The sequence below is a fragment of the Panthera uncia genome, chromosome D4 (assembly GCF_023721935.1).
Source record: "Panthera uncia isolate 11264 chromosome D4, Puncia_PCG_1.0, whole genome shotgun sequence".
Taxonomy (NCBI): Eukaryota; Metazoa; Chordata; class Mammalia; order Carnivora; family Felidae; genus Panthera; species Panthera uncia.
The window spans coordinates 12,157,950-12,176,880 of record NC_064807.1 but is presented as its reverse complement, the minus strand read 5'-3'; the positions used below and the strand labels follow the sequence as shown (position 1 = coordinate 12,176,880).

At 39.3% G+C, this 18,931-nt stretch overlaps 1 protein-coding gene across 1 annotated transcript in view; it reads left to right on the top strand.

Moving 5' to 3' along the window:
* Nucleotides 1–25: 25 nt before the first annotated feature.
* PTAR1 (protein prenyltransferase alpha subunit repeat containing 1) overlaps nt 26–18,931 on the top strand; it is a 62,825-nt gene continuing 43,919 nt past the window's right edge. The window contains exons 1-2 of the mRNA XM_049633720.1: nt 26–4,367; nt 8,598–8,767. Of these exons, the coding sequence (XP_049489677.1) occupies nt 4,321–4,367; nt 8,598–8,767 (217 nt within the window). The 5' untranslated portion in view covers nt 26–4,320. The remainder of the gene's footprint in view (nt 4,368–8,597; nt 8,768–18,931) is intronic.

Below are 18,931 nucleotides of genomic sequence, written 5' to 3'. Positions count from 1 at the left end.
GGGGGGGGGGGGCAGTGTCACCGATCGTCTTATTTTCAGTGGACCAGAAAACCCTCAGCTTCCTAGCCAAAGGTAGTTTGAGGCTGCTTTTGACTTTCGCCTCACTTGTCCCAAGGTTGTGGAAGGACTCGGATGAAACATCCTGCTTTGAAGGTGATCAGGGCATTTTCAGGAGTGTAGCTTCGGTAGGTGTCGGATGGGTCTGGTGTAAAGCGGATGAAAACTTGACACTTTGTAGCGTTAGCTGATTCATAGTTACAGGGAACATAGTCACTCTGTTCTTATCCTGACACTGCTGCCCTCTTTAAGTAGGACACCACAGGGCTGACACATGTATCGTTCCCTCCTTCCTTTTCATGGTACTTGGAGTACTCTGGGAAGATACTAGAAGACACTGTATTCTTTCTGACACTTCTGCTTTCATGTAACGAGCGAAAAAGGAAGCTAATAAAAGAAATGTCTACAGTATACAGAAGAGTCGGGAGAAGCAAGAGTGTTTAATTACCACCCTTCTCTCATTGCCCCCTCCCCTACCAAAAGAAAGAGTCATGGAATCCAGTTTTATATTACTGTATTTTCACTTTTTCTAATTGTGGGGTTTTTCTTTTAATATTTTATTTATTTTGTTTCTTTTAAGTTTATTTATTTTGAGAGAGACAGAGAGAGCGCACATACGCATGAGTTGGGGAGGGGCAGAGAGAGAGGGTGAGAGAGAGAGAATCCACAGCAGGCTCCACACTGTCAGCGCAGAGGCTAGTCCGGGACTTGAACCTATGAACCATGAGATCGTGACCTGAGCTGAAACCAAGAGTTGGATGCTTAACCCACTGAGCCACCCAGGCTCCCCTAATAATTTATTTTTTAAACTGGGACACATGAATACTTACTCTTTTTAAGCCTTTTAAGCCCGACACCCTTAAGCTTTTCTGCCTAAAGAAGGTAGCAGACCTACATCTAAATGATGCTTCTAGAAATTAAGAAGCCCTCAGATGTCTTGCTCCCTTGTGGCACACAATTGGAGACCGTAACAGCGCCTCATTAAAAACAAAAGGCTGTTGGCCTCAGAACGCACCTGCTGCCTCTGACAGCGTCCACTTCCTTTCCCCTTGTGACTGCTGCCTTTTTTTGAGGGAGTGTTGGGAATGATCTCCTGGCAGTCACCATAGTGGGTCCTGGGTCTTCTGAAGAATGCTTTGATGCCTTGTATATCAGTCTTGCAGTCCCTTTTCGTGAATGAGAGCTTGGGTGTAAATAAGAGACAACCTCAAAAAAAAAAAAAAAAAAGTTGGATAAGTGAAGGGCCTCTTTTCTCATCAATGATGTTGTTTTTCTTGAAGAAATTATAGCAGAGATTAGAAAGAAGTCTAACAAGTACAGTAGTTTCTCTTCTGTGCGGTAGATTTAAAAAGCACATCGGTGTTTTATATTTGAAGAAACTGAGATTGAGTGTTCACTGGCTTGGTGGGTTGAGACAGTGCAGTTTGGAGCACATCTTGTTCTTCTGGATCCTATTTACTGAAACTCATTAAGGACTTTGATGCCCCCCAATCTTATTTTTAATGGTGAAATCTCATTAATATGCTTTCTATCAGTGCCAGATTTAATATTATCAATAAACACTTAGATCATTCAAGATTTAATAGTTTGAAATAAGTTGAGCATTTGAAATAATTTGAAATGATGATACATAGTATAGGCCTGAAGAATTGAAATAACTCATTGCTTAATATTAATCCTCAGCTATTTTTTAGTATATGTTTCCTCCACTAATGATATTTTCAGTAGTATTACTGCGCAGATTCTTTCAAAATGTTTGATTTGGATTTTTCAAAATTGCCTGTACTTCTTCCCGTAATCTATCCCTCTCACTTCCAGAATAAACAGGCTGTATTTCTGGTTAAAGGGGGGGGAAAAAGGCATTGTTTATCTTGAAAGTTAGTACCTAACTATATTTTTCCATATTACCAAGAAAAGTTTTTCTCTTTACTTTCTGTTTTCTTTTTTCTTCAAACACAAGATAGTTTGTAATTTTATTCGACAACATCCACTCCATTAAACATACTGACTTTGTTTCTGTAAGAATGCTTCCCAGGAGGAGTCGAACATGCATTGGTTAAGATGTAGATTTTGTTACAGTTGGATGTGGATAGGTTACCCCCTGTTAACCTCAGTTTCCTCTTGATTTGGTGAGGTTGATGAGAACACAGGAAAATCACCTCACGCTGTGTCTGGCCCTTATCTGCCACTTGGTAGATACTAGATTTAACCTGAATTTCCGTATTCCTCAGAAAACTGTACTGGCCAACTGAATGATGAATGTGAGGTACTTCATAAACTGAAAAATACCATAGAAATGTTATTTGTATGGTTGACTCTTAGAGAATACCACTGGAAAACAGCTGAAGGCTTGACCCAGGGACTAACAATAGTTTAATGTATAGACCTTTGCTAACGTGGAAGACAGATGTTTATGGCGTAATTAGGGTCATGTCAAAGGTTTCTTATCTACTGAGTTATTTTTTTTTATTAATCTTTAAAATATGTATTGAACTCTCACTGTTTATGAGATGCTGTGGGTAGTATCCTCATGGTATAGAATAGGAAGAAGTATAAAATATAGTTCTCATACTCAAGGCACAGAAATATCTATGATGGTGGAATTGCCCCATTTCTGTGCTGTCCAGTGTGGTAGTCACTAGCCATGTGTAACTATAAAATGTTTCAAATGTGGCTAATGTGCATGAGGAAGTGAATTTTAAATGGTATTTAATGTCGTTTGACTTACCCATGGGTCGTATGTGCCCAGTGGCCACTGTATTGCACAATGTAGCTCTAGATAGAGACGAAGACCCACCTGCGTGAATAGTAAATTAGGATTTACGGCAGAGCAGTTAGTGGTAAAGGCTGGGCTAGCAGCATGGGGAGCAAGTGCTGTGTGAGTGTATTAGACATAGAAGGAAGGCTTCGTATGTCTAGGCCAAGGGCCTTAGGGGAGGTGGGCTTTGAGCTGAACTTTGAAGGCTGGCAGGATTTATAGTTTCAGAGAGGGAGCCACCTCCACATGGAACTGGAAATTAACCTGAACCAGCAAGATGTGATAGAAAAGATACAGTAGAGTCAAATTATGGAAGTCCTTGACTTAATTTCTTGCATTCCATGTATGCATTCAGCAAAAGAGCACCTGTATTTCACAGATAGAATTCTAGCCCCTGGGTGTGCAGGTCTAGGAGTGGGGTGAAGGTTGGTGAACATATCACACATGGTCCTTAGCCCAGTGGAACAAACCACACAGATTATGGGAAGAGCCTGAAAGAAGTATATTTGAAAGAATAATAACAGAGGGGACTAATTTATATTTGAAGCTCAAGATAGTTCTTTTGAGGAAATAGCAATTAAATTGAGACATGAGGGATAGATAAGAGCTGGGTCAGGGAAAATACACTGCATCGGCAGTGGAGAGGCCCCAGTGGAAATTTTTGAGTAATGGAGTAGTAAGGAAAGGCAAATCTGTAAGTTGAGCTGAAGAGTAGGAAACCACAATCCTAATTGTCTTTTTACACTTGATTTTTTATGTGTTTCTTTAAATAATAGTATAGTTGTAAAAGTTTGAATTTGAATCTTGGTTTGTCAGTACCTGGGTAGACTTAGACAAGACTGTTTATAAAGAAGGGTTAAAATTTCCGCTTTATGAGATTATTGTATGAAACAAATGAAATAGTTTATGTAAAACCAAACACAGAGCAGTACACATAATGAACACTCAATAAACAATAACAATTTATGTAGCTGTTTTAAAAATAAGTCCAGTAAGTGATATGTGAAATTAGTACTCTTTAGAATTGAGAAAGCCTATGAAGTTTCTGAAACATCTTGATTTAATCACTGGTAGTTTTAATTGTCTATATGAAAGGGTTAGATATTTCACCAATTCTCCTATTTAGTCATTTAGGAAGGATTTCCAGGGTAAAGAAATAACAAAATGACTATTGGATTAAGAAGATTTGTACCGTTTCCAGAATCCTTGGGCTTGTTTTCTGTGTGGTCGCTCCATGTTACAGGATCAGTTTAGTATTTGGGGACCGTTCTTCCCACCCAAAAGGGAAACTGGGTGATACTACTTTTGAAAATAATATGTGGGCCTACTCTAATTGAGGGTGTTTCTAAAAAGTGCAGACAAGAGAAGCTGTCCAAACATCAGGAACAAAGTCAGTGTCCGTGTTATATGAACCTTGAACTTCATCTGGAAGCCACTGGATCCCCATTGTGAAGTGAAGCACTTAGAAAGCTGTACCATGCTGTGGATGATCTTTTCAAGTAAATATGTTGGTACATTCCATTTTGCTCTTTTTTTGGAGCAGCCTTCGAAGGTAACCTAAAAAGTGAGCTTCGTGGTATCTCTTTAGTATTAGAACTTTTTCGGGGCGCCTGGGTGGCGCAGTCGGTTAAGCGTCCGACTTCAGCCAGGTCACGATCTCGCGGTCCGTGAGTTCGAGCCCCGCGTCAGGCTCTGGGCTGACGGCTCGGAGCCTGGAGCCTGTTTGCGATTCTGTGTCTCCCTCTCTCTCTGCCCCTTCCCTGCTCATGCTCTGTCTCTCTCTGTCTCAAAAATAAATAAAAACATTAAAAACAAAAAAAATCTAAAAAAAGAACTTTTTCACCATTCCAAACCTTCATGTCTTTAAAAATCCTATGACGTTGGTTACACAGGTGTTGACTGTGCTTGTTAAACACCAGGAATCTAAATTGCCAGAAACCTGAAAAAGATTGGAATTTGGTGGTGGTGAAAGAGTCAGAGGTTTCTCTTATAACATTATTTCACAAAGAAGTAACTGGAGTTGTATTTAATATTTATAGCACATTCATTGCAACCATTTATATTAATATATAAAAATCAATTCTGTAGGAAAATGTTTAATGTGAACTGTTGTTTTTAAAGAGGATTATAGGAGAGTATGCCCACTATAATCCCACTTCTGTGAAACATTTAGAAAAAAAATGCATTCCCAAACAGTAGTGTAGAGGGATGACAAAAGACTTCTAGTTTATTTTTTGCCCCCGAGTTTTCTAACTTTTCTTGAGTACGAAATTAGAATTTAAATAGCCAGAAATCTGGAAGGAATTAATCTAAATTCTGCTTGCTTTCACTGATGTTTTTATCATTAACATCATGGGTTATGGGCTAACTATTAAGAGATCCAGATTTTTAACTTAGCATTAGCCATGTGACCTTGGGTGATCATCTTAACCTCAGTGGACCTCAGTTTCCTTGTCTGATAAAATGAGACACTGGGGGAATGAGGTCCCTTCCAATTTTAAAATGATTCTGGAATCCTATTCCAAATTGTCTGAAAAAAAAAAAGTGGACTATGACCTCAGGGACTCAGCATAGAAGAAGTCTGAAGTCAAACACACTGTTACTTGGAAGCTTACTGACCTACCTATCTTTCTAAAGTACATGTTATATTTTTAGAAAGCAGCAAAGCACTGTATTTTAGGGTCGAATAATGACAAAGGCTTAACTTTTTTGCTTCAGCTTCCCATCTGTTAATCGAGTAACTTTTCTCTTTGGCCTCAGGCTCTACTGAATTAAAGATAATACGCTTCATCTTTGCCTGTCACTTTATAGCTTACCACATACTTTACCTTGTGTTTGCTTTTCCTAGCAGGCGTTGTTATTCCTGTATTGCAGATGAGGGAACTGATGACCAGTGACTTGCCACATTCACATTGGACTGTTAGAGGTGGACCAGAGGGTAGCGAGAACCCTGGACCTTGGAAGATCGAGTGCTTTTGCTACCTCTCTTTTAATGTTCGCTCCCCCGATGTAGCCATTTTCATTCTCCTTACATGAGAATAACTGTCAGGTTTCTCAGTCAGAATTTGAAAGCTGAATGAGACCTAGCAGTCCATTTCCCTTAGAGATGTAATGCAATTCCACCATTTTACAAATGAGGAAAAGTGACGTCCGTAGAGGCCAAATGAAAACTAGGACTTAGGCCCTCTGCATTGGAAGGAAATCAGGGACACCTGAGTGGCTCAGTTGGTTGAGTTTGGCTCGGGTCATGATCTCGGGGTTTGTGAGTTCGAGCCCCGTGTCTTCGGGCTCTGTGCTGACAGCTCAGAGCCTGGAGCCTGCTTCGGATTCTGGGTCTCTCCATCTCTCGGCCCCTCCCCTGCTCATGTTCTGCCTCTCTCTGTCTCTCAAAAATAAATCAATGTCAAAAAAATTTTTTTAAAAAGAAGGAAATCAGATATAATGTTCTTTTGGAGAGTCAAGAAGTGATATTCTTTGAAAACGATTGATTTGAATGTTATTCCTCAAGTTCACAATAACCGGCCTTTCGGTGGCAGTTACTGTGCATCTGCAGTATCAGGGCATTCTTGTTTTTAAAAATTATTTCCTGGGAGAATGGTACCCAACTAAAGAAGTGTGTTTTTTTATTTGTGCAAATGGCTCTGTCCTTTCATTTAGGTACCGGATTATTAATTGGGCATTTTACTTTTGGTATAAATAATGAGCAAGGCAGGTTTTTACATGGCGAATTTACCCCCCCCCCCCAGATGTACCCAGAATATAGGATTCTTTTATTCCTGTTACTCTGGCATTTTTACTGTTGATTTTTGCAGTTCTTTGAAGTGTTATAAGTGGTTATTAGATCTCAGAGATCAGACTTCCTTAAAATAATGATGGTGAGTTTATTTTGTTTTACTGTAATTCTAGTTTAATTTTTAAATGTTCTACTTTATATAGTAAAACCTGAAAACCAGAAAATGCCGGAGATTCAGCCACGTATTAGGGATAGCTCTGGATGTGGCTAGTTATCCTAATAGCGGTAGATTTTACATTAACCAAACACAAATGCAAAAACATTTTTGAATACTGGATGAGGAGCTCAGGTGTGCTCTCGGCATTGCTTTAGTTCTTCTCACAGCACTTTCTTTATACCACTGGAATGGCACAGTGGTAACATTTTATTATAGATATTGATACCACTTCCATCAAAACTGTCAGCACTATGAAGTCTGGGTCCACCTTGTTTTATTCATTTTTGCATTTTCAGAACCTAACACAGTATCCAGTATCAGAAAATGTTTAAATAGTTCCGACGTCGTATATCAGCACACTTCTGAATCAACTGGACCAGTGGTCAGGACAAAAAAAGCCTTAGGTCTCAAAATCTACCTTAAGTTAAATCACCTTGAAAGAATGGTTAGTAACTTAACCCGTAGAGTACCCTTGTTTATTGATGTATCCCTCTGTCCTTAAGGAAGCAACTTTCTACTGAAAGTAGCGTACCTCTGCGCTCTGCTCTCCGGTTTAGAGTTTCCAGGAAGGATTTTATTTTAGTTCCATAGCCTCCCGCCAGTTTAACAAAAAAAGAGGGCTTTTCTTATAACCTGTAATTGAACATGTTTCCCCCTCTTGCATCTGTCATACTACTCTGTTCTTGGTCGGGGAATCCCAGGGACATAATAGATAATGTCATACATGAGCTCTGAAAACCAGTTTTCTATTTTTTTAATGTAGCCAGTTATCATAACTTGTTTATAATTGAAAGGCATGTGCAGGTTTTGCAAAACCATTTTTATGCTTGCTGGTTCATTTCCTATGTAAGTCAGCGGCTGTACATTCTGTTTATTAAATCTCCACCTCAAATGTAAATTTTCAACTAAGTTGAAGTGGTTTGAAAGAAGATGCCACCTTAAATGCAAATGATCAGATTCTAAAATGTATTTTCTGTTTCAGCAACATTTATCAGTGTGTGTTTATTTTTTTTTTTTATTAATAACGTATAAAAGATCATAAGAAGAGGCCCACAGTCTCACTGACAAGATAACGTCTTTTGATAATTTGTTTCTGCTCATACATTATTAGGCAACCCACAAGTACATTTGTTGACATTTTTAAAAAATAGAAATGATACATTCAAATGATTAGGAAATTTAAACTGTATAAAAATAAAATTATTTGTCCCCAAATTTCTTGGGATTCTTCTTCTAAAAAAAAAAAATAAATTAAAATTATATATATTTATTTATATATATATATATATATATATATATAAATAAAAGGCTTTGTGCCATACACTGTTGGGCATTTTGCTCTTCTGGTTTCACAGATCTTGGCATCCTTTCCAAACCAGTGTATGCCAGTCTGCCTCATTTTTGTACATCTCTACCACATGGATAAGCCACATTCTTCTGTCTTATGTTGACACAATTTAGATTGTTTGCAATTGTGTTGCAATGTTGCAATAAACATCCCATTGATATACTTTGGCCTAGGATAACTTCTGAGCAGTGGAATCACTGGGGGTCAAGAGTATGTGCAGTTTAAAATTTTGAAAGACGTTTTCATATTTCCATCCAAAGATTAGACCAGTTTTCATTTGTGTCGATGGGGAGTCAGCATACTAATTTTCCTGTACTATAGTCTGTATTAAAAAACTTTTCTTTTTAGTGCCTATTAATCCAGCAAGTGAGCTAAATACTATTTTTAAGAGAGGGAAATATGTTGCTTTTCTTTTTAATACTCTGGAGGATTTGAAAAGCTAGCAGTCTTATCTTTAATTCTTCTTTATGTTTTACATATTCAGAGATGAGATTGGTCTGATCCCATGTCCTGAAGCAAGGTATAACCGGAGTCCCATAGTCCTGGTAGAAAACAAACTTGGTGTGGAAAGCTGGTGTGTCAAGTTCCTCCTACCGTATGTCCACAACAAGCTCCTTTTGTACAGAACAAGAAAGCAATGGCTAAACAAAGATGGTAAGTATGAACTCTGTCCTCTTCCTTTGTGTTTTAGAAACAGCATGGAATACCAGGCGAAGAGCCCTTTTTGGGTGTTGGCATTCCTAGATTTTGGTTCTGGCTCTTTCCTTCACTGCCTGGGCAGCAGCTTAACCTCTCTGTCAAATGAGGAGTTTGGACCCATCAGTAGTTTTCAAATTTTGCGTCGAAAGTGCTACAGGACTCTGGGCCACCTACTGCAACCTGGGCAGTAAATCAGAGGAGTTCTGATTTTACCTGTTTATACATCAAGGCTCTTTGTAAAATTTTATTTGAAGAAAACATCCTGTGGCTAAAGAAGTTTGAAAAGTACTAAGGAAGACTCTAGTACAAGCTCAGGTTCTCGGGTGGTAATCCTTTAGTAACTCATAAGCACTAGAGTAACTCTAGTAAGCACTAGAACTCATTTTGGTGGCAGACCAAATGAGATAACGGAGGTGTGTTGGTGGTAGTTATACTGTGAACCAGCTCAGTGATTTATGGAGGCGCTCTTGTGCTTTGAATCCCATTTGAGCTTTGGCCCTCTGTATCCTTGTTCTTGTGCTGATAGAAGCAAAAGAAAACGGTCCCAGAATTCACTTCTTTTGCTCCTCTGACACAGTTCTTTGCTGCATGGGACACTCTCTGTTCATCCTGCCTGGTCTCTTTTCCTAGCTTTCCCCCATATGTGACATTAAGCCTCCATGTGCACAAATCCCCTTTACTTTTTAGGTTTAAAAAAAAAAAAAAGAGTCATCCAAGACTGTGTTCTCGACTGTTTTTATGAAGCTGCCCCTTTCTGTATAGAGTGGTACCTTCCCCTTTCCAATACAGCGGTACCTTCAGAAGTGCTCAATACGCCTGGAGGCTAATTTTGAATAAGAACTTTGTTTCCTGGAGAATTTTAATTACCAGCTTGGTAGCCATTACCATGAGCCTACTCATACCAGAGGCTGTTCTAAGTACTGTGGGGATAAAGAGGTGAGTAATACATGTTCCCTTTACGCAAGAAGCTTACAGTCAGGTGAAAAACAGCCTCCTTGTGGAATGTTGCCAAAGGTATGACATACTGATTTCCTTGTATTCCTCTCAGCCTCATCCTTAAAGGACTGTCCCAATAGCCCTTTCCCCTGTTTAGACCAATAGAAAAGGAATCTGATTTGAAGATTTAACGTGAAATAGTTTGAGTTTTCTTGTGTTGATTCAATTAGTCCTCTGATACATTTTTCTTACTTTTAAGGCTCTGCCTAAGTTTATGGCATAGTTGAGGTTTGTGGCATAAGTGTAATGGTCTGAGTTTAGGCATAAATTGAAAGGTAAGGGTATTTATCAGTTGTTGGGCCCTATTTCATTCTGCCTTCCATCGCCCTAAGTAGATGGATAGCATGGTTATGAAACCTGTGGTAGCTTTCAGTAACATTAAGGTACAGAATAACACCATGTGAATCCATCCGGTTATTTTTTGCCAAACACAGCTGTATTGTGTATGTTCTGACAAACAAAAATGTATAATCGAGCCAGTACATAGCTAGCTTGGGTAGAGGGGAGACAGAATGATGCTCGTGTGGTGGAGAAGAAGCAGTCTGAATTTTGAAATGCCAAAGGCTTCTGTTAATGTTGTTTCAGATCATTAGTTTTTGCCAATTCATGTGTGCTGGCCCAGCCTGCCGTCTCCCTGGAGCCTTCCAGGTCCTTCTCTCCGTCTCCCTGTGTCTTGTCTCTCAGATACTATTGTACTACGGGCTTTGCCACATCTCCTCATGAAGTGAGGAAAGGTCCAAGAGGACCCAGGCAGAATCAAACGGTTAAGCTCATCACACGAATAGCTAGCGTCTAACCTTCGAATTCTGGTGCAACTGTGCATGAGGACAGAACCAACATGACATTATCCTCACCCAGATCCTCATGGAAACAGTTTTGAATTTCACTTTTTTGGTGGGTGGTGACAGCATAGTGTAGTGTGGTATCACACAGTACTCAGGTTGTATATTGTGTTAAGAATAAAAATATGGAAGTGAGTTTCTGATAGGACAGGAAAAGATACCTGGTAATGCTGACTACCAGAGAATTCTACCAAACTTGTCAACTGAAGCAGTTACTACACAGAGGTGAGTCTTGCTAAAAAAAAAAAAAAAAAAAGTAAAAAATACTAGGAAAAATCAGTTATTTCGTGAAAATGCTGTACCTTTAAAACTGTTTTTGTAGAAAACATACATAAAAAGCACCAAGTGAAGAAAGCTGAAAGAATTTCAGAAATGTCAGTATCTGTGTGAGTGATCAAGCCCAGATCCTAGGCATCGCTGGGGAATGTATTCTGCAACTGGAGGTGACCTTTATTCTTGGGATAAATTTTTTTCTTTTTAACCAAACTGAATTCATGCTCTCATTCTTGTGTTGAATTCCTTAAATGTTTGCAAAGCACCTGTACTGGTTAGAGTTCTCTGAAGAAACCACCAGAATATGTTATATATAGAGATTAATTATGACAAATTAGCTGATAGGATTATGGAGGCTGAGAAGTCCCGTAGTCTGCTTTCTTCAAGCCGGACACCCAGGAAAGCCAGTGGTAAAATTTAGTTTGAGTCAGAAGACCTCAGATCCAGGGGAGCCAGTGGTTTTAAATGCCAGTCCAAAGGCCAGAGGAGATTCGGTGATGTTCCAGCTCAAGCAGACAGGAAGCAAAAAGACAGGACACTAAATACCTCTGAACAGATTATATGATGCTCACCCACATTGGAAAGGGCAGTCTACTTGATGGAGCCTACCGATTTAAATGCTAAACACCCTCACAGACGCTCAGAAATAATGTTTAAGAGCATTTAACGTGGGCACCCTGTAGCCAGTCGGTTTAACATTAACACCAGAATGAGCCATCACAGCCTCCCTGTTAATTACTTAGTGCCGGTTTTTAAAAGTCTGCTGCAGTAGTAGCCATATTTGGTCTGGGAGAGGAACGATACTGTAATTCTGATTTTTGAGAAATCTGTGACAGAAACAAAAAGGAAGAGAGAAGTCCCGGCGTTGTGACCGAGTGGAGCTCAGTCCCGCAGTGTGTGTCCGAGGGTGCCCATCCGTCATTTTCCTGTGCTGCTCCCTCTTTCTCACAGCCTCTGCCCAGAGCCACACTCTCTCTTCAACAGCCGTCTTCCGTTCTTCGTGTCTGTCTTCTCGTCTGGACAGATGTAATTATCTCATAGCTGGTCTACCCTGTGTTCAGTCCCTTCTTCTATAATCCATGTTCATGACGCCACTAGCCAGTTGTTTCAAACCATACTTCCCAGCAGCACTTCTTAGAGACACAGTTTGAGGGATACTTGTCTGAAGTACAGATCTGTGCATCTTCTTTCATGACACCTACGGGTGCCAAGGTGGAGTTCAAACTCCGTGGTGTGGTGTTCAAGGGCATTCACAATCTGTCCCCAGCCTCCATCCCCTGCCTTTTTCCTCTGCTTTACATCCAGCATCGGAGGGTGTAGGTTTGCAGCCCCCAGGCTGAGGCCAGCCCGCAGATAGATTTTGTTTCCACCTGTAGGATGTTTTTTTCAACTATTTTTCATCTGTTGGATAAACGTTTAAATTCAAGATGAACTTTTAAAGTTAAGATAGAAATCTGGATTTGTTTTCACTTGAAAAAGCAGGTACATAAGTTTCTGCACAGCAACAATTGGCCGGGGCTCATAGCCTCTGCTTTCTCGTGACTGACTCAGCCTGTTCCAGTTTGCTGCAGCCTCCTCCTGTCCATCAGACACGGAGGCAGAGTGTCGACTGCTCCTTATCATCAGGTTTGCTTTGCTCTTTTTTTTGACATTCACTCAAACCCTAGAAGCATTAGAATTTGCAGCCATTTGCCATACCTTCCAGCCACAGCAGACACTGTTCCATTCTCGGACTCTGCTGTGCACCATTGCCTTATTTCCATGCCTTTGCTGAGGCCAGCTCATGTCTTATGTTGTCACCATTGTTGTGGTGCGAACACACACCCACACACAGCACACACTTGTGAAGGCTGTTTGACTGCTCCAGGACGTGGTAATTACTTCTCTGCACTCCCCTGGGGGTCTTTATTCGGACTGCTTGCATAGTAGCACTTATCACACTTCATTGTCGTTGATTATTTAAAAACATTTTCCCCAGGTAGATTGTGAGTTTGTAAGAAAGAGGGATTATGGCTTGTCTGTCTTTATATACTCAACACCATTGTGTGTTCAACAGACATTTGTCAAATAAGTAACAAGAGTTTGGTAAGCGAGAGGTTTTAGCTCAGTCTGGCTATCGATTCACTGATTGTATTCTGTAATAACAGGGCCTTTCTGGTGTTTACCACATAGCTTTATCTCAAGTGTCTCTTGTAGTAACCTGAAGGTATTTTGGAGGAAGAGATTAGCCCACCTAGTTGGCCTTGGATTTATTTCTAGATGCATGAAAACATATCTCTGTCAGAGACAGTTGTCCATTGCAGCGACCATTCCCAGGTGACTCCTGGCTTGGGGCCATTTCTGGAATGCCATTGTGACAGAAAGAATATTGATTTTTCTCTGACTTTTCTGTAGCATCCCTTTGTCCTCTCCTTGTCACAGTTGAAATTTAGCTATTTTTCTGTGTATATATGTCCCGATTCATTTTCTCCTTGTGTTGTGATGTGATGTTGAGTTAGACATGTATCAGTGTGTGTAACAAAGGAACATTCATTTGCTCATATATGTTCTGGTATTTGGAGAGAGATCTTGGGTGATTTCAAGAGACCATGGGGATATCAGTAGTTCACATCTGCTGGGTAACAAAGAATATGGTATATGGGGCACCTGGGTGGCCCAGTTGGTTGGATGTCTGACTATGGCTCAGGTCATGATCCCAGGTTCGTGGGATCAAGCTCCACATTGGAGCTCAGCATGGAGCCTGCTTAAGATTCTCTCCCCTTCTGCCTGTCTCCTCCTCCTCCTCTTTCCTCTTCCTTCTCTCTCTCTTTAAAATTAAAAAAAAAAAAAAAATACGGTATATAGTTGATGAAATGTAGAAGTAAAATAGTTCCTGTTAACTATTGATTATACATGTTTATCTTTAGATCTTGGTTTAGTCCTGACTTGAAGGGGACAAAGTATTGTAGACAGTGTGCTCGATTAAGAAAGAGCATCTGCTTTGCAGGAAAACATCTGTATTTAGACTCCATTTGTCAGCATGCTGAAGTCACTTGGCAGTGACTTTAGGCAGATTATTTAACCTCTTCCTATTTCCTCACCAAAAAAAGGGAATTGTAAAAGGTGTCAGAGGGTGTTGAGAGGATTGCCTGAGCCAGTGTGTATAAAGCAGCCAGCACAGTGCCTGGCCTGTAGTAGGCTCTCAAGAAACATGAGTTTCCTTTCTCTGGTTTATCCAGAACCAGAGGGGAAGAAGAACGGAAATATACATGTAATTCAGGAATGATTCTTTAATTATGTCCAATATTTCTAAGCTGGTTACTTCTCCTTCTTTGACCCTGTCCCATTTCTGACATTTTACTTCACTCTTAACCTCTTGGATCTAACTGGAATACTTCCTGACAGAGGTCCTATCTGAACTTGAGTCTTGAGTCTGGAGGAGTTGGCAGTGTGTCACAGAGGAGGGGAAAAGGGCTTGTGGCTCTTGCGTGTCACCAGGCACCACTGATGGTTGAGGCTGTTGATCTGAGATTCTTACAAGTTGAGAAATCACCTTCTGTTGAGCAGTCACCGCTGAGACAGCTTGGGAGATTGTTTTCCTCCCTCTGGTGGCATCCAGTCCCACTATAGTTTGTGGAACTGGGCTAGGAGATACAGGCTTTGAAACCGGAATTATCATTGAGTGCTTACTGTGTGTCAGGTACTGTCCTAACACTTCGTGAGTGTGAATCGTTTAACACCCCATGAGGTAGTACTGTTAAGAGCTCCATTTTACATATGAGGAGGAGGACACAGAGGCTCAGACAGATTAAGTGACCCAGTAAGTGGTAGGGCTGGGCTGTGAGTCCAGTAGCTGCTGTTGCCTTGCTAGGGCGATCCCCTTTCCTAGAGGAAGCCTGACTCTGATTAGCTCTCCTTTCCACACAGCCACAAAATGAAAAGCGGCAACTTACATATGTTCTATGTTTACTGGCTTCTGCCTTGTGCTGCTGTATAGAAGTATCTCTGTAATGGAGGATGAACTTGTCTTCAATTATGAGTGTGGAAGGAGAGCTGTGTTAAAGTGTAGTTGACTCTTCAGCAGTGCAGGGATTGGGGCAGTGGAGTCACCCCACCTAGTGCATTCAGAAATCTGCATATAACTTTTGACTCCCCAAAGACTTAACTAGTAATAGTCTACTGTTGACCGGAAGCCTTAGTGATAACATAAACAGTCAACATGTATTTTGTGTGTTATGTGTTTAATATACCATATTCTTACAATAAAGTAAGCTGGAGAAAAGAAAATGTTAACAAAATCATAAGGAAGAGAACATACACATTTACCGTGCTGTACTGTATTTATCAAAAAATATTGGCATATAAATAGACCTGTGTGGTACAAACCTGTGTTGTTCAAGGGTCAGCTGTACAAATAAATGGTGACTACTGTTGGTCACACACATTTTAATGCCAAAAGGGAAAGCCAAAAGACTAAGTACCAGTTTACCTAGGTAGTATAATGGATTTTGAAAAATTGTAGACTTGAAATTCTGGAAGCTTGTCCCATCACGCACAAGCATTTCTATATAGCTACTTAACAATTGGATTTTTTTTAATTCCTTATTTTATAAGTTTAGAAATTTAGGTAGTTTCACTGTAAGAACTCATTTCTGATTTCTTTGATTAGTTGATGTTGAAAGTATTCATTTCTTGGGTGGTAAGTAGTAATGCCGTTCCACTGAACAAGTATTTGGTTTGGTTGAACACTCACTGTGTATCAAGTAACTGTGGAGAAATGGGATGAATCTCATTGGCTCACAACAGAGATTGATGCTCTCATCATCCTTATTTCACAGGTAAGGAGACGGAACGTCGAAGATACTAAGTTATATTGGCAATTAAGTGGAGAAGCTGGGATTCAAACCCAGGCGGTATGGCTGTAAGGCCTTACCACTCCTCTGTGCTGGGGGTAGACATGGAACTTCTTTTGATGGGGCCATACTTTTCTCATCTTTGTTGAGTGAAGGAGTAATCTGAAGGTGTTATTAGACAGGACCTTCCTCCAAGAAAATTTACAGTCTCATCAAGAAGAGATTATTTATACAATATTGGTAACAAAGTAAGATAACACACAGAACATAGAAATAAAAGATTATTGGGATTCTCTATCTCCCTTTCTCTGTGCCCCTTCCCCACTCTCAAAAATAAACTTTTTTTTTTTTTTTCCAAAAAAAGGAAGATTGTGTCTAGGTAAATAGGTCAGGAGAGACTTTAAGAGTAAAATTTTGTTTTGTTTTGATATTTAGATATAGGAGGACATTTCTGGCAGAGAAGAGCAAGCTGGTAAATCTGAATTGTCCAGAGAGGGCAGGCAGATAGGAGGTGTGTTTAGAGAATGGAGGGGTTTACTTCAGGTGGAGTGTAACACAGGAAGGGCAAGTAGTGGAAGGGCAAGCTGACAAGGAGATTGTGGGTTCTTGTTTCTGACCAGGTTCTAGTTTTCTGGTACATTTCCCCAGCAGTCTCCTGGCAAGCACCCTGTGTGAACAACCACACCTCTTTATCCTCGCTCATACTGGTTTTCCGGTCTGCAGTGCTCGTTACCACTTTATTCACTTATAGCCTTCCCTGGGTACTCCAGTAAGAATTATTTTCAACTGCTTTGGTGGTCCCCAAAATATGGTATGTGTTTCTGCTTCGTAATCATTGCCTTTTGTCTTCTATAATTGTATGTTCTCTCCAACTAAAGGGTAGCCTTCTAAAAGGCAAGATCAGGTCTTACTTATCGTTATATCCCTTCTGTTTGTCCTGAGGGCCCACTTTAATATATGCACATTATCAATATTTGGAATATTTGTGGAATTAATCAAATAATAATATAGAAAGTTACAGCTATTTTTCTTGGTAAATATTAAATTAGTGCCAAAAGCTTCTAAAGGTAAAAGAATAGAGATTAATGAGATTATTCTCTTTTTTTCAAGTTTATTTATGTACTTAGCACACACGTGAGCAGGGTAGGGGCAAAGAGAGAGGGAAAGAGAGACTCCAAAGCAGGCCTGGCAGTGTCAGTGTGGAGCCTGATGCGGGGCTCGAACCCATGAACGGTGAGATCATGACCTAAGCTGAAATCAAGAGTCGGACGCTTAACCGACTGAGCCACCCAGGCACCACATAGTATTCTTTATAGACGTAATTGTGTTTATGCATATAATGACTTGTCATGAAGATAGAGGACAAAAAATGTATGCTAATGATACCTTTTGTTTCTTATTTACTGAATGTCATAGTAATGAAATCATAGTCTCACAAAAAACGTTAATTTTTTAAGATGCTTGAGAATGAAGTAATTTTTTTGTTCATATAGAATATTTTTTTTTATTTATAACTTTTAGGTCATGCCATTATTTTTTTTAAGTTTATTTTTTTGACAGAGAGAGAGAGAGAGAGAGCATGAGTGGGGGAGGAGCAGAGAGAGGGAGACACAGAATCCAAAGCAGGTTCCAGGCTCTGAGCCATCAGCACAGAGCCTGACGCGGGGCTTGAACTCCTGGACCGCGAGATCATGACCCAAGCTGAATTTGGACACTCAACCGACTGAGCCACCCAGGCGCCCCTGTTCATTTAGAATATTTTTAAATGCCTATAGAAATACATTTGTACATGTTCTTTTGTGTCCCAATTATTTATTATAGACGCATATTTTAATTGCAGTATAATTGAGTTATTAAAGACAAGTCAGATGCTGACTTTCCCACATACTGACTGGGTGTTCAGAGGCAAATTATTTAAACTTATATCAGTTTCCCTATGTATGAAGCAGAATAAGAATATCTTGAACCATAATCCTGAGAACTCAATGAAATCATGTAAATAAAAGACTTACTATGGTGCCTGGTATACACTATTGCTAAAAAATTATAATTATTTTTATTATTTTGCTTTACTTAGTGTTTAACATGAGCTTGGTAGAGGTTATCTTAATTTCATGTCTCTGCATTGATCATCTTAATCCTAAACTTCTCTTTTCAGTTTTAATAAAAGGAAGACAATACATCTAAATATATTAATGATTTTGTTCTATTAAACAAGCTTTTGGAGCTTATTTGAATATATGCGAGTTCTGTCAATATCATGATCACTAAATAGCTAATGAATATGAATGGGCTGTTAAAAAATGAAAATAGAAAATACCAAAGAAAAATGAAAAAAATGTTTATATTAATAATTGTAAATTAAAGTTGTAAGATAAAACAGAAACAGAATAATTTTGTATCTGCTACATTTATTTTTTAAATATAGTTACCTCGGTTAGAGTTACAGGGACATAAGTACACATTTGTTATTCTTGGCAATGTGAATAGATACAATTCATTTGAAGGACAGTTTGGAAATGCTTAGTAGGAGCCATACTGGTATTTACATTGTTTGACCTAGTAGTTCAACTCCTGGAAATATGTCCTAAGAAAATAAGCTAGGAGACAAAAAGTGTGTTTATAGTAATGTTAACTATAATATTAAAAGCAAACAGGAAACAATCTAAGATAAAGATAAATGATAGTATATTACACTAAGAGCTTCTTATGCAGCTGTTAAAAATGCATACTGTAGCAGTATTGGAGAATGCATGTGAAATAATACTGAATGAAGAAAGAGAACAAAATTGTGCATTTGTCATTGCTATGACTATGTAAAAATGTGTATGACAAAAGATAATCTTTGCAAAGGAATGTGAATGAATTGTGTTAAATGATCATGAGTAGGTTTTTTTCCCCTTTTGAAAAATTGCACATAGTCAACTACTGAAATATTTGTGGAATTAAAAGAATAATGGTATAGAAATCATATTTCTTTTCCTTGGTCAGTATTACATTAGTGCCAAAAATTACTATAAGAATGAGGAGATTAATTTGCATATTCTTTGTAGGTACGTTGTATTGTGAAGTTGTTTGAGTGTCAGCTTTTAAAAGATTGTTACATTTATCATAAGGTAGAAAATCTTGAGGATATCTTCATACTTCCAGCAGCTTAGAGCAAGGTGTTTACCATT